The sequence below is a fragment of the Delphinapterus leucas genome, chromosome 12 (assembly GCF_059928025.1).
Source record: "Delphinapterus leucas isolate spDelLeu-1000000601 "Yukka" chromosome 12, BTC_Dleu_Yukka2, whole genome shotgun sequence".
Classification (NCBI taxonomy): Eukaryota; Metazoa; Chordata; class Mammalia; order Artiodactyla; family Monodontidae; genus Delphinapterus; species Delphinapterus leucas.
In genome coordinates, this window is record NC_143140.1 from 80,472,701 (window position 1) to 80,491,171 (window position 18,471).

Here is an 18,471-nt window from a genome sequence, read left to right on the forward strand (position 1 = left end):
CATAATTCTAAATAGTGATAGTGTACCTTCTCATTTGATTAAACTGGACACCTTTCTATCAAGAACTATTTTTCAGCTTGTTAAAATGGAGATATAAAAAAGTGATTTGGTTTCAGACATATTTATTCTTGATGAATGATTTTTAAAGTTTGAAATTATATGAAACTTTAAAGGCTCAATATCAGTACTTGATATCAAGTGACTACATTTTGTTCACACCCTATCATCTTTTATCTGTACATTTAATTGGTCTACCCACCTTTAGCCTAACCCAGCTTTGGTCGCTCCTATCTATCCTCCTCACTTCTGCTAGAAATGTCTTTTTAAATGCAGGTTTTATCATATATTTACCTGTTTAAAAACCTCATGGTTGTTCCCCATACCCTTCAGAGTAAAGTTTATGTATCTTGACTAGGACATACTAGGCCTGTGATCTAAATCCTGCCTTCTTGTGCAGCATGATCTCTTACCCAGTCCTTCCTCCCTCACACCCTATGCTATAATCATCCTCAACTGATTGGAACTCTCCGAACACGTCTGGCTCTTTCTGTGGTATATTGTTTAAGAGCATATGTTTTGAGTTAATAATACTGTATTGTATATTTGAAATTTGCTAAGAGAACAGATCTTAAGTATGCTTACCGCCAAAAAAGAAAGAAGCCAGGGTGGGAGGGTTGGGGGAGGGATGGAGGAAGGAAGGAGAGAAGAGTTGACTATGTGAAGTGGTGGATGTGTTAATTGTAGTAACCATTGCACAATGTATATGTATATTAAATCATCACATTGTATACCTTTAAAAAACATCATGTACAACCAAAATATATACAATTTTTATTTATCAATCATACCTCAGTTAAAGCTAGGGGGAAATAAATTTAAAAATTTAAATAATAACAAATAGTATATATTTTCCTGATAAATAAAGAGACTTGAGTTCAAGATTTGACAGTTATTAGCAGCAATTGAATTAACCTCTCTGACCCCCATTTTCCTCAGGGGTACAATGGGAATAAAGAAAGTTCACAGAGAGTTAAATGTGATAATGCAGGAAAGCAACTAGTAGGATACCTGATTCATAATGAGCACTCAATAAATGTTAGCAACCAATACGAATAACAGTAATAATAGTGGAAGGCCCATAATGAATATTTGGTGAATGAATCAATAGTCCATATTTGTTGATATCGGATGTGCAGTGATATGAAAGAGGAAAAAAGGGTAATAAAAATGGAGTCAGAAGCTAAAGAAAGTATGGGAAGAAGCAGAGATAGTGAGGGGAAGGTATCTTCCCCTAGCACTCAGGTACCTCTTCCTAATTTTTCAAATAGCATTTTCTGATAAGACTATACTGAGAATGTTCAGTGAGTCATTGAAAACTACAAAAATATTATAGGTTCTTCAATAAGATTGTATAAGATTTGCTATTGAAAGAACTGTCCAGAACATGGAGGGGGTGGGGAGGGACGGAGGAGAGAGAAACTCTTACAGTATGATCTTCAGGATATATTAAGTTAAAAAAAAATGTAGAGCAGTATATATAGATGTATGTAAATACATCTATAAATAAATATTCACATGTATGTATATCTGCCCCTGTTTGCATAAGGAAACACTGGAAGGCTTAAAAACAAAGGTAATAAAAGATGGTTACCCATGGTGGGCAAGGAGGAACAGGCCAGATGGGAGTGAGACTTCTTAACGTGTATCTTTTAATATTGTTTTGATCTTTGTAAATGAATTACCTAGTTTTTTAAAAAATAAAATAAGTAAACATGTTTTCAACTTTACCGAAAAATAGAAAATAGATGATTTAGAATTTCTTTTGGGCCCCCAGTAGTATCAACTTTCACTGTGTTAATCTGGTTTTACAAAAACAAACCTCCGTATGGCATGCTTCCCAACACCCAACTCTCTTTAAATTGAGTTGCTAATCATTCGAATAATGTCCCTTTTAGCTGATACAACAAAAATGTGACAAGCAAGGAATGGGGAGGGCTCCTCTGGGGATACAACTAAGGTGTAAGTATTCCCAAATTTAGAGTTACTTTTAAACTGTAACGGCAAATAAGCTACCTCTAAATGCAGTATAAACACCTCTTATTTGGTGACAGCCTTTCTTTTGAGAGCCACTCTCCCTTTCTCAGTTGGGTAGGCTGTCTTTTCTCTGGAGGGATCCTCCCTATAATATACTGGTTCAGAACTTTTCTAGATGAAAAAAAAAAGTATATAGAATATTGAAAATTAGTAGCTAAAGAATCATGTCACACTACCACTTTGTATACATGTTCTTAGGAGGAGAACAGAAATATCTATCCTCTGTTCTCTTCCTGACTTTGTTTACTGTTCAGCCCCCTCTTTTTGGAACTACTCACATCATTTCCTTGTGCTGTGGATTCTCTAAGATAGCTATGTTATCAGTGGATGTAATTCATATCTTTAAAATTTGGTGATTAAATCATAACTTAGAATAGTGTAAAAATATTGCATAGTTGACACTTTAATTTTTTTAACTGAAATTTTCACTAGTTTTTAATTCTTTTAATATGACAATTAAATCTGTAAGTTTAAAATTGCTATTTCTTGGGCTATTCCCTGGTGGCGCAGTGGTTGAGAGTCCACCTGCTGATGCAGGGGACACAGGTTTGTGCCCCAGTCCGGGAAGATCCCACATGCCACAGAGCGTCTGGGCCCATGAGCCATGGCCGCTGAGCCTGCGCGTCTGGAGCCTGTGCTCCGCAACGGGAGAGGCCACAACAGTGAGAGGCCCGCGTACCGCAAAAAAAAAAAAAAAAAATTGCTATTTCTTTTCAAAGTAATGTGTTGTGTTACTTACCATATCCTTAATTGAAGCCTTCTCAGGTGCCCTCCACCCATAATCCTTATTCATATTTCTATTAAAACACCTACCATTGTACATTATATTTATTTGCATACACATTAATCTCCTCCAGTGGACTGTGAGATCCTTAAGAGCAGCGATTATATTCCTTTCTACATCCTACTGGGATGCTCAGTAAATATCGGTTGAAAGAGTGAATGAATCAGAGTTTGAGAAGGATGATTATAGTGTATACTTTGATATTATCTGTAATGTCTCTGTGCAAGAAGCTTGGAGAAAAATGGAAGATGAACTGAAAATAATGATTCGGACTCTTTTGTGGTTTTGAAAAGAATGCAGATTTGTATATATACAAAAAAGCAGTGATTTTTCAACCTTTTAAAAACTCATCCCATCTCTTTTGATACACTTAAAGGGAGTCCTATGCAGTTTCCCACTAAAAGTAGCCAGGGCTTCTTTGAGAAACAGCTGGTCCCAGGTCTGGGATAAGATGTGTACAAGATGATCTTAGACATCTTGTCATATTAGAAAGCAAGGAAGCTATGAAAGACTAACGGGCTCATGTCATATGTACACAGGAGCCAACTTGGAGTCATTCCCACTAGGCTGAAGACAGGATATAATGACCACAATCAGTTGACACATATCAAAATGTTAAAGATACAGGAGTTTATAATGATACTGAAAATAAGTGTCACCTTTGGAAGTTGCTAGGGCACCAGTTCATTATTCTAAAAGCCAGTAAAGAGAACTTATTTATCCTGCCTCTTCTGTGCAAAGAGTAAGTAAATAGTTAAAGAGATCAAGTTCTATGAGGAAGAATTGCAGCTAATACATGATAAAGGAATATTATATTTGGAATATCACCAATAGCACCATTTTGCAACCCCTAATGAGATAAAGTTTCTAAACAGTGATTATCATTGGCTGATAAAAATCATTAGCTGGCGCTTCCCTGGTGGTGCAGTAGTTGAGAGTCCGCCTGCCGATGCAGGGGACATGGGTTCGTGCCCCGGTCCGGGAGGATCCCACATGCCACAGAGCGGCTGGGCCTGTGAGCCATGGCCGCTGAGCCTGTGCGTCCGGAGCCTGTGCTCCGCAACGAGAGAGGACACAACAGTGAGAGGCCCGCATACCAGACACACACACACACGCACACACAAAAAAAATCATTAGCTGGATCAAGCTGTGACAACATCAGAACCTACCAATCAGCCTTAAGATCACAAAAAGACAGGCAGATATATTATTGTGCCTCCTGTGTGATACACTATGAAATAAAGCACATACAGGGCCTTGCTAACAATTTGTACATGAACCTGCACACACCTCTAGTTGTACCTTCTAGTTCACAGTGAAATACAGAAAATATTGATACCACAGGGTGCAATCAGCTAATCCAGATGGGAAATCTGCTGGACAAATGATCATTTTTCAAAAAACAAATGGCTTAGAAAATTTGAGAAAGAGCGGAGGATTAATTATTATTATAAGAAATCTAAGAGGCATATCAACCAAATGAAATATGTGGACCTTGCTTAGATCCCGATTTAAACTAACTAAAAAGATACTTATGAGACAATCAAGGGACTTTAACACTCTTTGGATATTATACGATCTTAAGTGTTGATTATTTTAGGGTATGATAATGGCATTGTGGTTATGTTTTAAGATACATATTGAAGTATTTACAGATGGAAATTAAATAATGTCAGGCTTGATCTAGCTTGATGAAGGGAGCAGCTGGGGCATATACATTGGATGAAGAAAGAGTTGCCATATATTGATATTTTAAAAGATGGATGATGAATATAGGAGAGTTTGTCATATTTACTCTCTATTTTCATACATGTTTAAAATTTTCTAAAATAAAATGTTTAATAAAAAGTACGTTTCCTTTTATCCTATTGTAGCCTTGTAAAATCCCTGTAAGTTCTTTTATGTTTTGCTGATAAGAAACTAATGTCTGTAGAGAGTAAAAAACCTAAGGGCACGTGAGTTATGGCATAGCTGGGACTAGGACATATTAAATAATGAGAGATTATAAAGAATTGAAAGGATTTTTGAGAGCTCAAGAGAATTAGAGAAGAAGACTTTTTAAATGGGAGTATCAGCTTTTAAAAAGGAAGTGTGGGATTGGATTTAGTAGGGAATATACATTTTAATTTGGGAATGTCAGCAAAGGAGATGAGAAGAAGAGGTCTTTGTGAGCTTTGGCTTAGGAGGGAGAAGAATTTACTAAGAATAGCAATAAACTTAGCTTGAAGCAAAAAGCACCAGTTAGGTTTGGCAAAAGATAAGGTCTAACTATGATAAGGAGTAATCAATTGATAAAGATTGTGATGAATTTTTAAATTTTCTTTGAAAAACTAGTATATATCAATTCAGAGTTATGTGTAGGATAAAAGGATTTTTATAGCATGAGAGATTTGAAGTGTTCGTTTGGGGAAGAAAAAAAGTCAAATGTTGCTCACTAATCTTTTCTTTTGTATTATCTGGTCAAACTGTGGACTACCATTTCTTAACAAGACTTCGAGATGCCTTTTAGTTCCATTTTCTCTAATAAGATTTTATCTCATGTCAAACCATCTGTAGACATTTTAACTTGGCTATATTCATCCTCTTTATGTCTAAAACTGTCCCCTTTCTGTCAGGCTCTTTGTCTTCCAGCTGTCTTTGAATTCTCTTTCTCCCTTATAGCCAAATTGTGTTGACTGTTTATTTGTAGTCTTTCATAATTTGTTTCCACCATCAGTCATTATTTCATATCTTCTAACCGATCTTCTTGCCAAAAAGTTTTCCTTTCCTCTTCATCTTAAGTATCAGTGGAGTTCTTTATCTTCCCCAAACATCCTTTGTGTCTTCACTTCTCTGTTAATGAATGTTCAGTGGCTCTCCCCATTGCCTGTATTAAAGCCCAAACTCTAATATAACTCATTTTTAACAAGCCCCAATTATTTAACCCCAATCTGCTTTCCTAACAATTTGTTCCACAAAATTTCCAATACAAACCTTTAACTCCAGCCAGATCTGCTCCAGTCACCTTGTTTAGAACATACTTTTCCTTACTATCACATTTATGTCTGTCTTTAGGCATGCCATTCCCTTCACCAGGAATGCCTTTTTTCCTATCCAAGTCCTACATATACTGTGAAACCCATGAGATTATACCTCCCTCATTAACACAGTCCTTTCTACGGTAGCCTACGGTATTAACTCTCTGTTGAACTTCAATGCCACTTATTATTTGACATATATTCATGTTTTAATAATGTTACCTTTTCATAAATCCATGGTTTGTCTCCCTAATTGAGTTGCAAGCTCTTCTAGGGAAAAGTCTGGTTTTATACATCATTTGAGTCTTCCACAGTCTCAAACAGAATGATGTACATATCGTAGGTGTTCAGTAAATATTTTTATGGATAATTTATAAGTAGTGGTTAGTTTCTTTTGAGAATTCTTTAGAAACGGTCTAATTGTTTGTTTTGTTTTGTTTTGTTTTTCATTTCTCTGGAGTAGAATTATATGATGCTATCTAAAGGCAAAGATGTGATCTCAGTTACTCTGGAGGCTACCTTGATCTTACATATGTATATGTATGTGGCTTGTTTGTTTTTAACACAAGAGGAAGCGCATAAGGAATTGTAATGCCTTTGTTATGAATTTTAGAACTTTTTAATTTAAATACCACAAATAATAGTTTTTAAAAGGTCATTGGTTTAAAAGAATTACATAGCACATGAATATGCAAAATATTAATTATACAATATTATATGCTTAAGTTGAATGCTTATATTTTGTTCAAAATTCAAACTGCATTTTTAATTAAGTTGTAATTTTACTATATTTGCATGAATCCATTTTACTATAAAATAACTCCTAAAACAGAATACTGACTTGGTTCAGTTTTAGCTATTGCTAGTTAGAGAACTTTTCCATTACATTAGTAGTGAGGATTTTTAATTCAACTATTTGCATAAATACTAGTTCTTCTCAAGTAAAAGAGCTCAAGTGTATCTGTTATCATTGTATTAACTAATCTCTTGTTAATCGTGTAATATTTAAGTAGTGATGAGAGTATGTGCATTGGCTTCTGGTTGTTAACACAAGCTGTTTTTATTTTGTCTTATAGAATAATAATAACCTGGATGCCTGCTGTGCAGTTCTCTCTCAGGAGAGTACAAGGTATCTTTACGGTGAAGGAGACTTGAATTTTTCGGATGATTCTGGAATTTCTGGTCTACGCAATCACATGACTTCTCTCAACTTGGACTTGCAGTCACAGAATGTTTACCACCATGGAAGAGAAGGAAATAGAATGAATGGAAGTAGGACTCTAACGCACAGCATTAGTGATGGACAACTTCAAGGTGGTCAGTCCAATAATGAACTATTTCAGCAGGAGCCACAGACAGCACCAGCTCAAGTTCCTCAAGGCTTTAATGTTTTTGGAATGTCCAGTACATCTGGTGCTTCAAATTCAGCACCACATCTTGGATTTCACTTAGGCAGCAAAGGAACATCTAACCTTTCTCAACAAACTCCAAGATTTAATCCCATTATGGTAACTTTAGCCCCAAATATCCAGACTGGTCGTAATACTCCTACATCTTTGCACATACATGGTGTACCTCCACCTGTACTTAACAGTCCGCAGGGAAATTCTATCTATATTAGGCCCTACATTACAACTCCTAGTGGTACAACTCGACAGACACAACAGCATTCTGGCTGGGTATCTCAGTTTAATCCCATGAACCCTCAACAAGTTTATCAACCTTCACAACCTGGTCCCTGGACTACATATCCTGCATCTAATCCTCTGCCACATACCTCAGCCCAGCAGCCAAATCAGCAAGGCCACCAGACCTCTCATGTCTACATGCCCATCAGTTCACCTACTACTCCACAACCACCAACAATTCATTCGTCTGGTAGCTCACAGTCTTCTGCCCATAGCCAATATAACATTCAGAATATTTCAACAGGACCTCGGAAAAACCAGATTGAAATCAAACTTGAACCCCCGCAAAGAAGCAGTTCTTCGAAACTGCGTTCTTCTGGACCTCGAACCTCCAGCAGTTCCTCTTCGGTCAACAGCCAGACCTTAAACAGAAATCAGCCCACTGTTTACATAGCTGCCAGTCCCCCAAATACCGATGAGGTGATGTCCCGTAGTCAACCTAAGGTCTATATTTCAGCTAATGCCACCACAGGAGATGAGCAGGTCATGCGGAATCAGCCCACTCTCTTCATATCCACAAACTCTGGAGCATCTGCTGCCTCCAGGAATATGTCCGGGCAAGTGAGCATGGGGCCTGCCTTTATTCATCACCACCCTCCCAAAAGCCGAGCAATAGGCAATAACTCTGCAACTTCTCCTCGAGTGGTGGTCACTCAACCCAATACAAAATATACTTTCAAAATTACAGTTTCTCCCAATAAACCCCCTGCAGTTTCACCAGGGGTGGTGTCCCCTACCTTTGAACTTACAAATCTGCTGAACCATCCTGATCATTATGTAGAAACAGAGAATATTCAGCACCTCACGGACCCTGCTTTAGCACATGTGGATAGAATAAGTGAAGCACGGAAGTTGAGTATGGGATCTGATGATGCTGCCTACACACAAGGTAATAATAATATTGGCAATGGGATCATTTTCCATTCTGGGCTTAATTGGTGTACATTTGATTTCACTGTAGAAGTGGATATCACTATTATTTTATCTTTTAAATGTTGCCTGAAATAATACTATCTTAAGAACCTTTGAGAGTGTTCATATAAATTTTGAATATCAGTTTTATCTTATAACTTGAAGCTTGAATGGTAGCCTTATCAGATCTTCAGAATAATCAACTCTTGATTTGTCTGTTTTCTTAACGTTTATAAAACTTTCTTTTCAGTAACTCTGTCACCTGTAGTGATGCAGATTTTCCCTTTAAATTTTCTTCAAATAAAAATTCATAAAAACACATTTTAATAAGAGATTAGTGAACTAATATAGTAAATCTGCCTTCTTTGACCAGAAGAATTCTCTGTTCTTCATTTTTCTAATACAACATTACTTGTCTTATTTTATAACAAAGGTTAAATTGCTGTGAATTCTTGAATAACTCAAAGAGAAATTTGAATCCTGTTCCTGGTACTTATTTCTTTCAGCCTCCCTTAAACATCAGTTAGTGCAACCTTTCTCTTTGTTCGGAATTGTGAATGAGAACATTAGTTTTAAATCTATCTCACTTGATTGTCCTTTTCTGGAACAGACTAGTTAATATTGGTGTAATACTAAATTATATTAATTCAATTAGAGATAATTTCTATCATATCACATTTTGTTTTGTTTTGTTTTGTTTTTGCGGTACGCGGGCCTCTCACTGTTGTGGCCTCTCCCGTTGCGGAGCACAGGCTCCGGACGCGCAGGCTCAGTGGCCATGGCTCACAGGCCCAGCCGCTCCGCGGCACGTGGGATCTTCCCGGACCGGGGCACGAACCCATGTCCCCTGCATCGGCAGGCGGACTCTCAACCGCTGCACCACCAGGGAAGCCCATATCATATCACATTTTATCTGACCCCTTAAGTTATTTAATCTTCCGTAGGAAACTGTTAAATTCATTCAGATAAAAAAGGAGAGGATGTTTGTCTTGACTATTGACTCAGGTTTTGTAAATTAGCTGGAGTCCTTTAGAGTAAGGATGTATCTCAGTCATCCTTATATCGCCAATGAATTGTTCCAAGTATTATAGATTGGAAAATACTATATCACCCCCATGCAGCATGTAGCCTCCTACTACTATTAGTACCACTTGTCGTTTTTAGAATTTCTAAAAGTAGTGATTTTACTGCTGAGTTTCTTAGAGGAGCCTGATTGTTTTGGTTTATTTTATGTTTTAAACAACTATATTCTAGTGATTCACAACCCAAGCTAGGCTGTGGTGCTTTCAAATTCTGTAATCACCTACGAAGCTTTCAAAGCATAAAAATGCCCAGATTCAGTCAACACTTGCTCAATTAGAACTTCTTAATGGTGAAGCCTGGGTGCACGTACGCATGGGTGCGCATGTGTGTTTTAAAGCTCCATGGGTGATTCTGATTTCACTAGAAATTGTGCTGAGACTTTATTTTCCATATATCTGTGACTAAACTAGAACCATTTTTGTTTAGTTTTGGCAGTAAATTATTTTTAATATAACAGTATTTTTTTTCCACTGATACTTAATTCCTGTTCTTCCCTCAAAGTCCTTCTCCTCTCCTTCCAACAAAATAGTAGATTTCCTGTGTTTGGATAGTTACTGATTCTTAAATGGAGAGTAATTTTTTTCTTCCAGTTTTATTGATATACAATTGACATATAGCATTGTATAAGCTTAAGGTGTACAACATAATAATTTGATTTACATATGTACATCATGAAATGATTACCACAGTAGGTTTACTGAACATCCATCATCTCATATAGATACAATATTAAAGAAATAGATTTTTTAAATATGTTTTCCTTCTGACTGAGAACTCTTAGGATTTATTCTCTTTTTTTTAATTTTTTTTTTAAAATTTATTTTTTTGGCTGCATCGTGTCTTAGTTGCGGCACGCGAGATCTTTCTTTGTGGCACCTGGGCTCTTTGTTGCGGCGTGCAGGCTTCTCTCTAGTTGTGGCCGGCGGGCTCCAGACCGCACAGGCTTAGTAGTTATAGCAGGTGGGCTCAGTAGTTGTGGTGCGCAGGCTCCAGAGCGCGTGGGCTCTGTAGTTAAGGCACGTGGGCTTAGTGGCCCTACGGCATGTGTGATCCTAGTTCCCCGATCAGGGATCGAACCCACATCCCCTGCATTGTAAGGCGGATTCTTAACCACTGGAACACCAGGGAAGTCCCCCTTAGGATTTGTTCCTAACAGCTTTCATTTACAACGTACAACAGTGTTAATTATCTTTACTGTGTTGTGCATTACATCCCTAGTATTTATTTATCTTATAACTAGAAGTTTGTACCTTTTGACTGCTTTCATCTAATTCCGCCCCCCCACACCTCTGATAGCCACAAATCTGATGTCTCTTTGTTTGTTTTTGAAGTATAATTGACCTACAACACTGTATTAGTTCCTGGTACACATCATAGTGACTCAATATTTCTGTACATTTCAAAGTGATCACGATGATTAGTTGTCATCTGTCACCATACAAAAATATTACATAATTATTGACTGTATTCCCCATGCTGTACATTTTATGCTTGTGACTCAGAATTTCATAACCAAAAGTTTATACCTCTTAATCTCCCTCACCTGTGTCTCTCCTCCTCCCACCACCACCCCCAGAGAGTAATTTATTTTATGAAGATAACTTGATAAGGGGAATTTTTGCTTAAAGTAGATGTGAGATATTCGTATACTAACTGGAGTGTGAAAATAAAGTATTGCTTAGATGTGGTAACTCCAACTTCTCTCCCATTCTCTCTTGAGTCTTCTCTAGTCAGGATTTTTCCCACTGCAGTCAGCCACAACTGCTCCTGTCAAGGTCATCAGTGACAGCATCATTACTAAACCCAGTGGTCTTTCAGCCCTTGTCTTCCTTGATCTGTATCAGTAGCGTTTGCCGCTGTCAAGCACCTTCTTCTCTGTGAGACATTTTGTTCATTTGACTTACTAGGATTCCACCTCTCCTTTTATTCTTTGGTGGTTCTCCCTCATCTCTCTGACCTTTCACTTCTTTGTTCTTCTACTTCTTTGTTCAAAGAAGTGAGATCAAAGCCTCAGAGTTCAATCCTTGGGCCTTCTCTCTTTTCTGTCCTTACCATTCCCTAGATGATCTCAGCCAGCCTCATAACTTTAAATATTATTCTATGCTAATAGCTCCCAACTTTGTAACTCTAACCTGGACTTATTTCCTGAATTTCAAGCAGTTTAATTAACTGCCTACTTAACATCTCCATTTGAATGTTTACTAGGCATCCCAAGTTTACTCTGTCTGAAACAGCTTCTGACATTGCCCCAAACTTACTCTTCCTATCTCCGTTAATGGCAGCTTAATCAGGCCAGAAACTTCAGAAATACCACGGACTCCTTCCTTCTTTCATATTTCACATCTAATTTGACGATAAATCCTGTCAACTCTAACCTTCAAAGTATATCAAGAATTCTTTTTTCTTACCACCCCCGTTTATTGTCACCACTCTGACCTGAGCTACTGTCATCTCTTAGATGAATTATTGCAGTAGCCTACCTGCTTTCACCCTTGCCTACTTATGGTCTTGTTTTAACTCAGCATCCACTGTGATACAGTTTTAAAAACATAAGTCAGATCATATGACTCCTCTGCACATGATCACTACCTATTTCATTCAGCCATCCACTGCCTCCCCCCCATCTCTTTTCCTTTTACTTACCACCTCACTCACTCTGTTCCAGCCCTGCTGGCCTTCATGCTACTATTCTTTAAACATAGAAGGCATACCTTAGGGCCTTTGAACTTGCTATTCCCTCTGTCTGAAATTCTCTTCTCCCTGACTCCACAGTTAACTCCCTCACTCCCTTCAAGTCTTTACTCAGAAGTCTACCTTTTCAATGAGACTATCCCTGATCTCCCTATCTGAATCCACCCCCCAGCATTTCCTGTCTCTCCATCATTGCTTATATTTGCTCAACGGGGAAATGAATAATCTAATATTAAGATATATAACAGCTAATACCTGCTGAAAGCTTATAATGTGCTAGGCATTGTTCTGAAAGCCCATCTATTTCTCACAACCAACTATAAAATAGGCACTAGTAGTATTCCTGTTTTCAGTTTAAAATACTTAGGAACAGATAGGTTAAATAGCTAGCCAAAGGACAAGTAGCAGCGTCAGGACTCTCACGTACGCAGTTAACAGAGCCCATGGCACTGTCTTTCCAGATTTTCAAAATAAACCCTCTGGAAAGATGCTTCAGGTTTATCTTGTACCTTCATATAACCCCTGGTGCACCACTGTAGGGGCTGTGTATGCCTCAGTTTGAGAAGCATGGAGCTAGAAGATCACTCAATAAAAATAAATAAAAACAGGCAGCTATCACAAAAGAAATCACAATATAGATAATATATAGATATAATTTGAAATAACTTGAAACAATAAAGTAATAACCTTGGTAGATGTAGGAAGCACCTTTTTATTTTTTCTTTTATTTTTGGCCGCGCTGCGTGGCATGCGGGATCTTAGTTTCCCGACCAGGGATCGAACCCACGCCCCCTGCCGTGGAAGCAGGGTCTTAACCACTGGACCACCAGGGAAGTCCCGGAAGACCTTATAAAGACACCTGAAGGTAAAAAAAGCTTTGCTAATGAATAAGGGCTCTGTTTTGAGAGCTCAAAGCCTACAAAAAAAAAAAACAGGTTTCCCCAGAATGGGCCACTCAAATTATTTCTCTTTACTGAACAACCTCCAGACAGCTATAACAACCATGCTCACTTTCTTTAAGCATACCTACCTATGTAAGGAATTTCCTAACATCCGTATGGCTGTGTACCCTTGTGTTATCTGCATGTGCACACAGTACTGGGGTGGGTGCTGTTCTGCAACCTCTTATCTCATTTCCTTCTGTTTAGCGTGGAACTGGTGTTGACCAAGATTTCTGTGTCATCCAGTGTCAAAATCTTGACCTAGTGTTTCATCGACTTGGTTCTAGTCAAATCAAAGGACTGTTCTTTCCAGCAAAATGCATCTCTTACGATGTTAACTTATACATGTGTAGTGCTTTACAGTTTACACAGCACTAAATGAGGTGACCCAATAATACTGATCTTTAAGTAAGGATCTTTTCTGAACTTTAATTTGTGTGGTGTGGGTAATAAAGAGAAAAGAAATATCCCTGCCTCCTGCAGTGAAATTGATCTTTCTAAAGCTCCTGAATCATACTGTTTCAGAGTAGAAGAGCAAGTTAAGCCAGGTACTAGAATCATTGGAAAATATTCTTCTCAAATTGAGGCGAGGACGTGCCTAAATAAATGTGGTTAAACAAAACGCATTATTTTTCATTTATTTATCATTTAACATTTGAAATATAAATATACTACAATAAAAATTTCAAAAATGAGAATTTCTTTTTAAAGATCTATTGTTTCATACGCCCTCTGCTATAGAATGAAAAAAGAGGACAGTTAATGAAATTTCTTTCGGGACCCTGCTCATCTCAGCACCAAGTCTATCACCATCACCCCCTGTAAAGGAAGTAAATTATACTTTAGTCCTTAATTATTCACTGTCTTCTGAGACTTTCTGGTGTCCTCCCCCCATTCATAAAAGTTTGCTTTTTGTAACACTGGAAACTTCTGTAGGTGTGGAGAACAAATGCTCCATTCATTCAAACCAGTTTTCATGGTAGGGGATTGGGGGCAGTGGCCTGTGGTCTGTGTTTTGTTACAGTTGCCAGAGGCTCTTACCAAACTAACATTGCTGCCAAAAATGATTTCATCTTCTCCATTATCGCTACAGAAAGCATCTATGGCATTGATCTAGCTAAAGTAATAAGCATTTTTAATGATAATTTAATACTTTTTTTTCCAGTTATATTTATGGTCCCATTACATTGTCAAACAGCAGCTATGACTTTAACCCTAAAATAGAAATGCAAATAAGAAAGTGTATGAGAGGAAATTAGCTTCTTGGACTTTCTCATTCCTTGTCTTTTTTTTTTTTTTTTTTCTGTACGCGGGCCTCTCACTGTTGTGGCCTCTCCCGTTGCGGAGCACAGGCTCCGGACGCGCAGGCTCAGCGGCCATGGCTCACGGGCCCAGCCTCTCCGCGGCATGTGGGATCTTCCCGGACCGGGGCACGAACCCGTGTCCCCTGCATCGGCAGGCGGGCTCTCAACCACTGCGCCACCAGGAAGCCCCTCCTTGTCATTTTTTTCAGCGGTACTTCCCTCCAAATCACTACACCTTTCTATTTAATGAGATTTAATAAAAATGCTAATCATGACAAAACTTGAGGGGGCTAGATATTCTTTTCAAAAGGAACTAGAAATTAATTTAAATTTTAAAATTTGCACTTTGACTCTGATTCACCTGCTGATTGGAAATGCCTTTTTTCGAACGTTGACTCACTATGTTGACATTGAGGTCACATTAAATTAACTCAGTAGTTAAGCTTGACTTCAAACCACTTAAAGAATTTTTTTCCTTTCGAATCTGGCCTACTTCTCGTAGGTTCTTCCTGGTCTTAAGACTACCTACCTTTTTAATTTGGAATAAATCTCAAGGCTGGAAGAGACTTGTTTCATCTAGAACTCTGCAACAAACGTTATCCAGTCCACTTACCCATCCAGCAGTTGGTCCTGCAGGACCCCTGTCAAGTGTAAACCCATTGTGTACTGCGTGCTTTCTGAGGGACAAAGTGCCTCCTAAGGCAGCACATTCCATTTCTGAAGAGTTCTGCCTACTAGCAAGTTATTTCCTATGTTAAACTGAATTTTCTACAAGTATTAATGAAAATAACATATCCATATGGTAAAAGAAATTTAACCCAAAAAAGGGAAGATACGATAAAAATGTCTCCTTTTGACCCCTGACCTGTCCCTTCCCCCAGCCATCCCACTGTTTAATTATCAGAGGTAATCTCCATTAGCAGTTCTTGATCCTCCTTCCCTTTATAATTACTCTCTCTCTCTGTCTCACACACTTTTTTTTAATGGGAATGCAATATATGTATATGGGTATACATAAATACATATATGTGGCATTATATAATATGTACATACTCTACAGTATGTATAACATAAACATACTCTTTGGGGATATATTATATACATTTTTTGTTTAACATCTTAAGATCATTTTATTTTAGCATGTACGAATATTTCATTCTTTTAATTTACTTTAAAAAAGTCTTAGTCATTATTTTAACATTTATTGAGATAAGGTTCATCAGTCATTTACAGTGTACAAGTCAGTGATTTTTAGTATAGTCATATGTGTGTAACCATCACCACAACCAATATTAGAACATTTTCATCACTTCCAAAAGAAGCTCCGTACCCTTTATCTGTCACCTCCTATCCCATCACCTCCACCCTCAGCCCTAAGTAGTCACTAATCTACCTTCTGTCGCCGTAGACTTACATATTCTGGACATTTCCTATAAGAGGAACTACATAATATGCAGTCTTTTGTGACTAGCTTTTTTCACCTAGCATAATGTTTTAAAAGCTCATCCACCTTGTAACACGTGTTAGGACTTCATTCCTTTTTATGGCCCATTATGCCATTGTATAGATATACTGCATTTTGTTTATTCATTCATCAGTTCATGCACATTTAGGTGGTTTCCAGCTTTTGCCTATTGTGAATAATGCTGCTGTGAACATCTGTGTACAAGTTTTTGTGTGGACATATGTATACACATATGTGTAGGTATACACGTAAGAGTAGAATTGTTGGGTCCTGTGGTAGCTCTGTGTTTAGCCATTTGAGGAATGAACTGTTTTCCACAGTGGCTGCACCATTTTGCATTCCCACCAACAATGTGCGAGGGTTTTGATTTCTCCACATCCTTCACGACAGTTGCTTTTTTCTTTGATTCTTGCCATCCTAGTGGCTGTAAAGTGGTATCTCATTGTGGTTTTGATTTACATTTCTCTGATGGCTAATGATGTCAAGGATCATTTCATGTACTCACTGGCCATTTGTATATTTTCTTTGGAGAAATGCCTGTTTATTTCCTTTGCCTATTCTTTAATTGGGTTATTTGTTTTTATTAGTGAGTTGTATGAGTTCTCTGTATATTCTAGATACAAGTCCCTTATATGATTTGCAACTATTTTCTCCCATTCTGTGAGTTATCCTGTCACTTTGATAGTGTCCCTGAAGCACAAGTTTTTAATTTTGCTGAAGCCCAAGTTATCTTTTTCCTTTCATTATTTATATTTTTGCTGTCATATCTAAGAATCATTTGCCAAATCCAGGGTCATCAGGATTTACCCCTGTGTTTTCTCCTGAGAGTTTTATTGTTTTAGAGCTTAAATTTTGGTCTTTCATCTATTTTGAATTAATTTCTGTGTAATGGCATTAGGGTCCAGTTTCATTCTTGTGCATGTGGCAGCCCAGATGTCCCGTCACCATTTGGGCTGTTGTGTTGTTGCTGCAAAGTTCTCTCCTGTACCATAGGTGGCCTTTTCTTTTTCTTTTCTATACTGGAGTAGAGTTGATTAACAATGTTGTGTTAGTTTCAGGTGCACAGCGAAGTGACTCAGCTATAGGTATACTTGTATCTACTCTTTTTCAAATTCTTTTCCTGTTTAGGTTGTTACAGAATATTGAACAGAGTTCCCTGTGCTATACAGTAGGTCCTTGTTGGTTCTCTATTTTAAATATAGCAGTCCAGCACCATTTGTTGAAAAGACTCTTCTTTTCCCATTGAATGGTCTTGGGACCTTTGTAGAAAATGAGTTGACTGTAAACACATGGGTTTATTTCTGGACTTTCAGGGTTTTTTTTATTATCTGTATGTCTATCCTTATGCCATTACTACACTGATTATTGTTACTTTGTAGTAAGTTTTGAAATTGGGGCAGGTAAATTCTACTTTGTTCTTTTTTTAGATTGGCTCTTTGAGGTCTCCTGCTATTCCATATATAATTTAGAATCAGCTTGTCACCTTCTACAAAGAAGTCAGCTAGGATTCTATAGGGATTACACCAAAACATTTTTCTAAATATACTTGATTTTTTTTAAAAATGCAAACAGACCAAAAAGGGTTTATGATGGAAAGTTCCCCTCCCCGGAGACAACCAGTAGCTGGTCACAAACAGTTCATTTTGTGTTCTTCTAGAAATTGAAATTGTATATGAAGCATATATATTTATACCTTTTTTTATACAAATGAAGCATAGTATTTTACTCTCCGTCTTTATCAGTGTTTTTGTTTTTATCTCTTTGAGAGTATTCCATGTCAGGCATTGCAGATCTGCTTCTTTTAAAAATGACTGCATAGGGCTTCCCTGGTGGCGCAGTGGTTGAGAGTCCGCCTGCCGATGCAGGGGACACGGGTTCGTGCCCTGGTCCAGGAAGATCCCACATGCCGCGGAGCGGCTGGGCCCGTGAGCCATGGCCGCTGAGCCTGTGCGTCCAGAGCCTGTGCTCCGCCACGGGAGAGGCCACAACAGTGAGGGGGCCCGCGTACCGCAAAAAAAAAGAAGACTGCATAGTATTTTGTACCATGATCTCTAATCAGTCCTTTTTTGACAGATCTTAGGGTCTTGTTTTTACAAACTGCTGCAGTAAAAATTTTGTGCATACAAATTTTGCCCACACCCAAGTATGTTGGCAGAAGAGATTCCCAGGAGTGGAAAACTGCTGTGTCAAAGGACATGTGCATTTTTAATCTTGATAGATGTATCATTTAGGCTTGGTTATGCTGCTGTAAGAAACTGTGTCTTTAAACAACAAAGGTTTATTTCTAGTTCACTTGCCAATTAGATTAGCTGGTGGGCTCTTCTACATCATCCTCACTTAGGTACCCAGGTTAAGGGAAGCTCCATCTCTGTGCTTCCGTGATTGTTCAGGCAAGGCAAAGGACATACAGCAAATCAGCTCTGACTCTTTAAGCTTCTGCTCCGACACTTGTTACTCTTTAGAAAAAACAAGTCCACGTAGCCACCCCTAAT

At 38.0% G+C, this 18,471-nt stretch overlaps 1 protein-coding gene across 5 annotated transcripts in view; it reads left to right on the forward strand.

Annotated features, from left to right (window-relative positions):
- The window catches only part of TAB2 (TGF-beta activated kinase 1 (MAP3K7) binding protein 2), an 84,739-nt gene that overhangs the window by 46,821 nt on the left and 19,447 nt on the right, over positions 1–18,471 (forward strand). For all 5 annotated transcript variants that reach the window (XM_022558901.3, XM_030760362.2, XM_089922129.1 and 2 more), the window contains one exon: positions 6,972–8,472. In XM_022558901.3, coding sequence (XP_022414609.1) covers positions 6,972–8,472 — 1,501 coding nt within the window. The remainder of the gene's footprint in view (positions 1–6,971; positions 8,473–18,471) is intronic.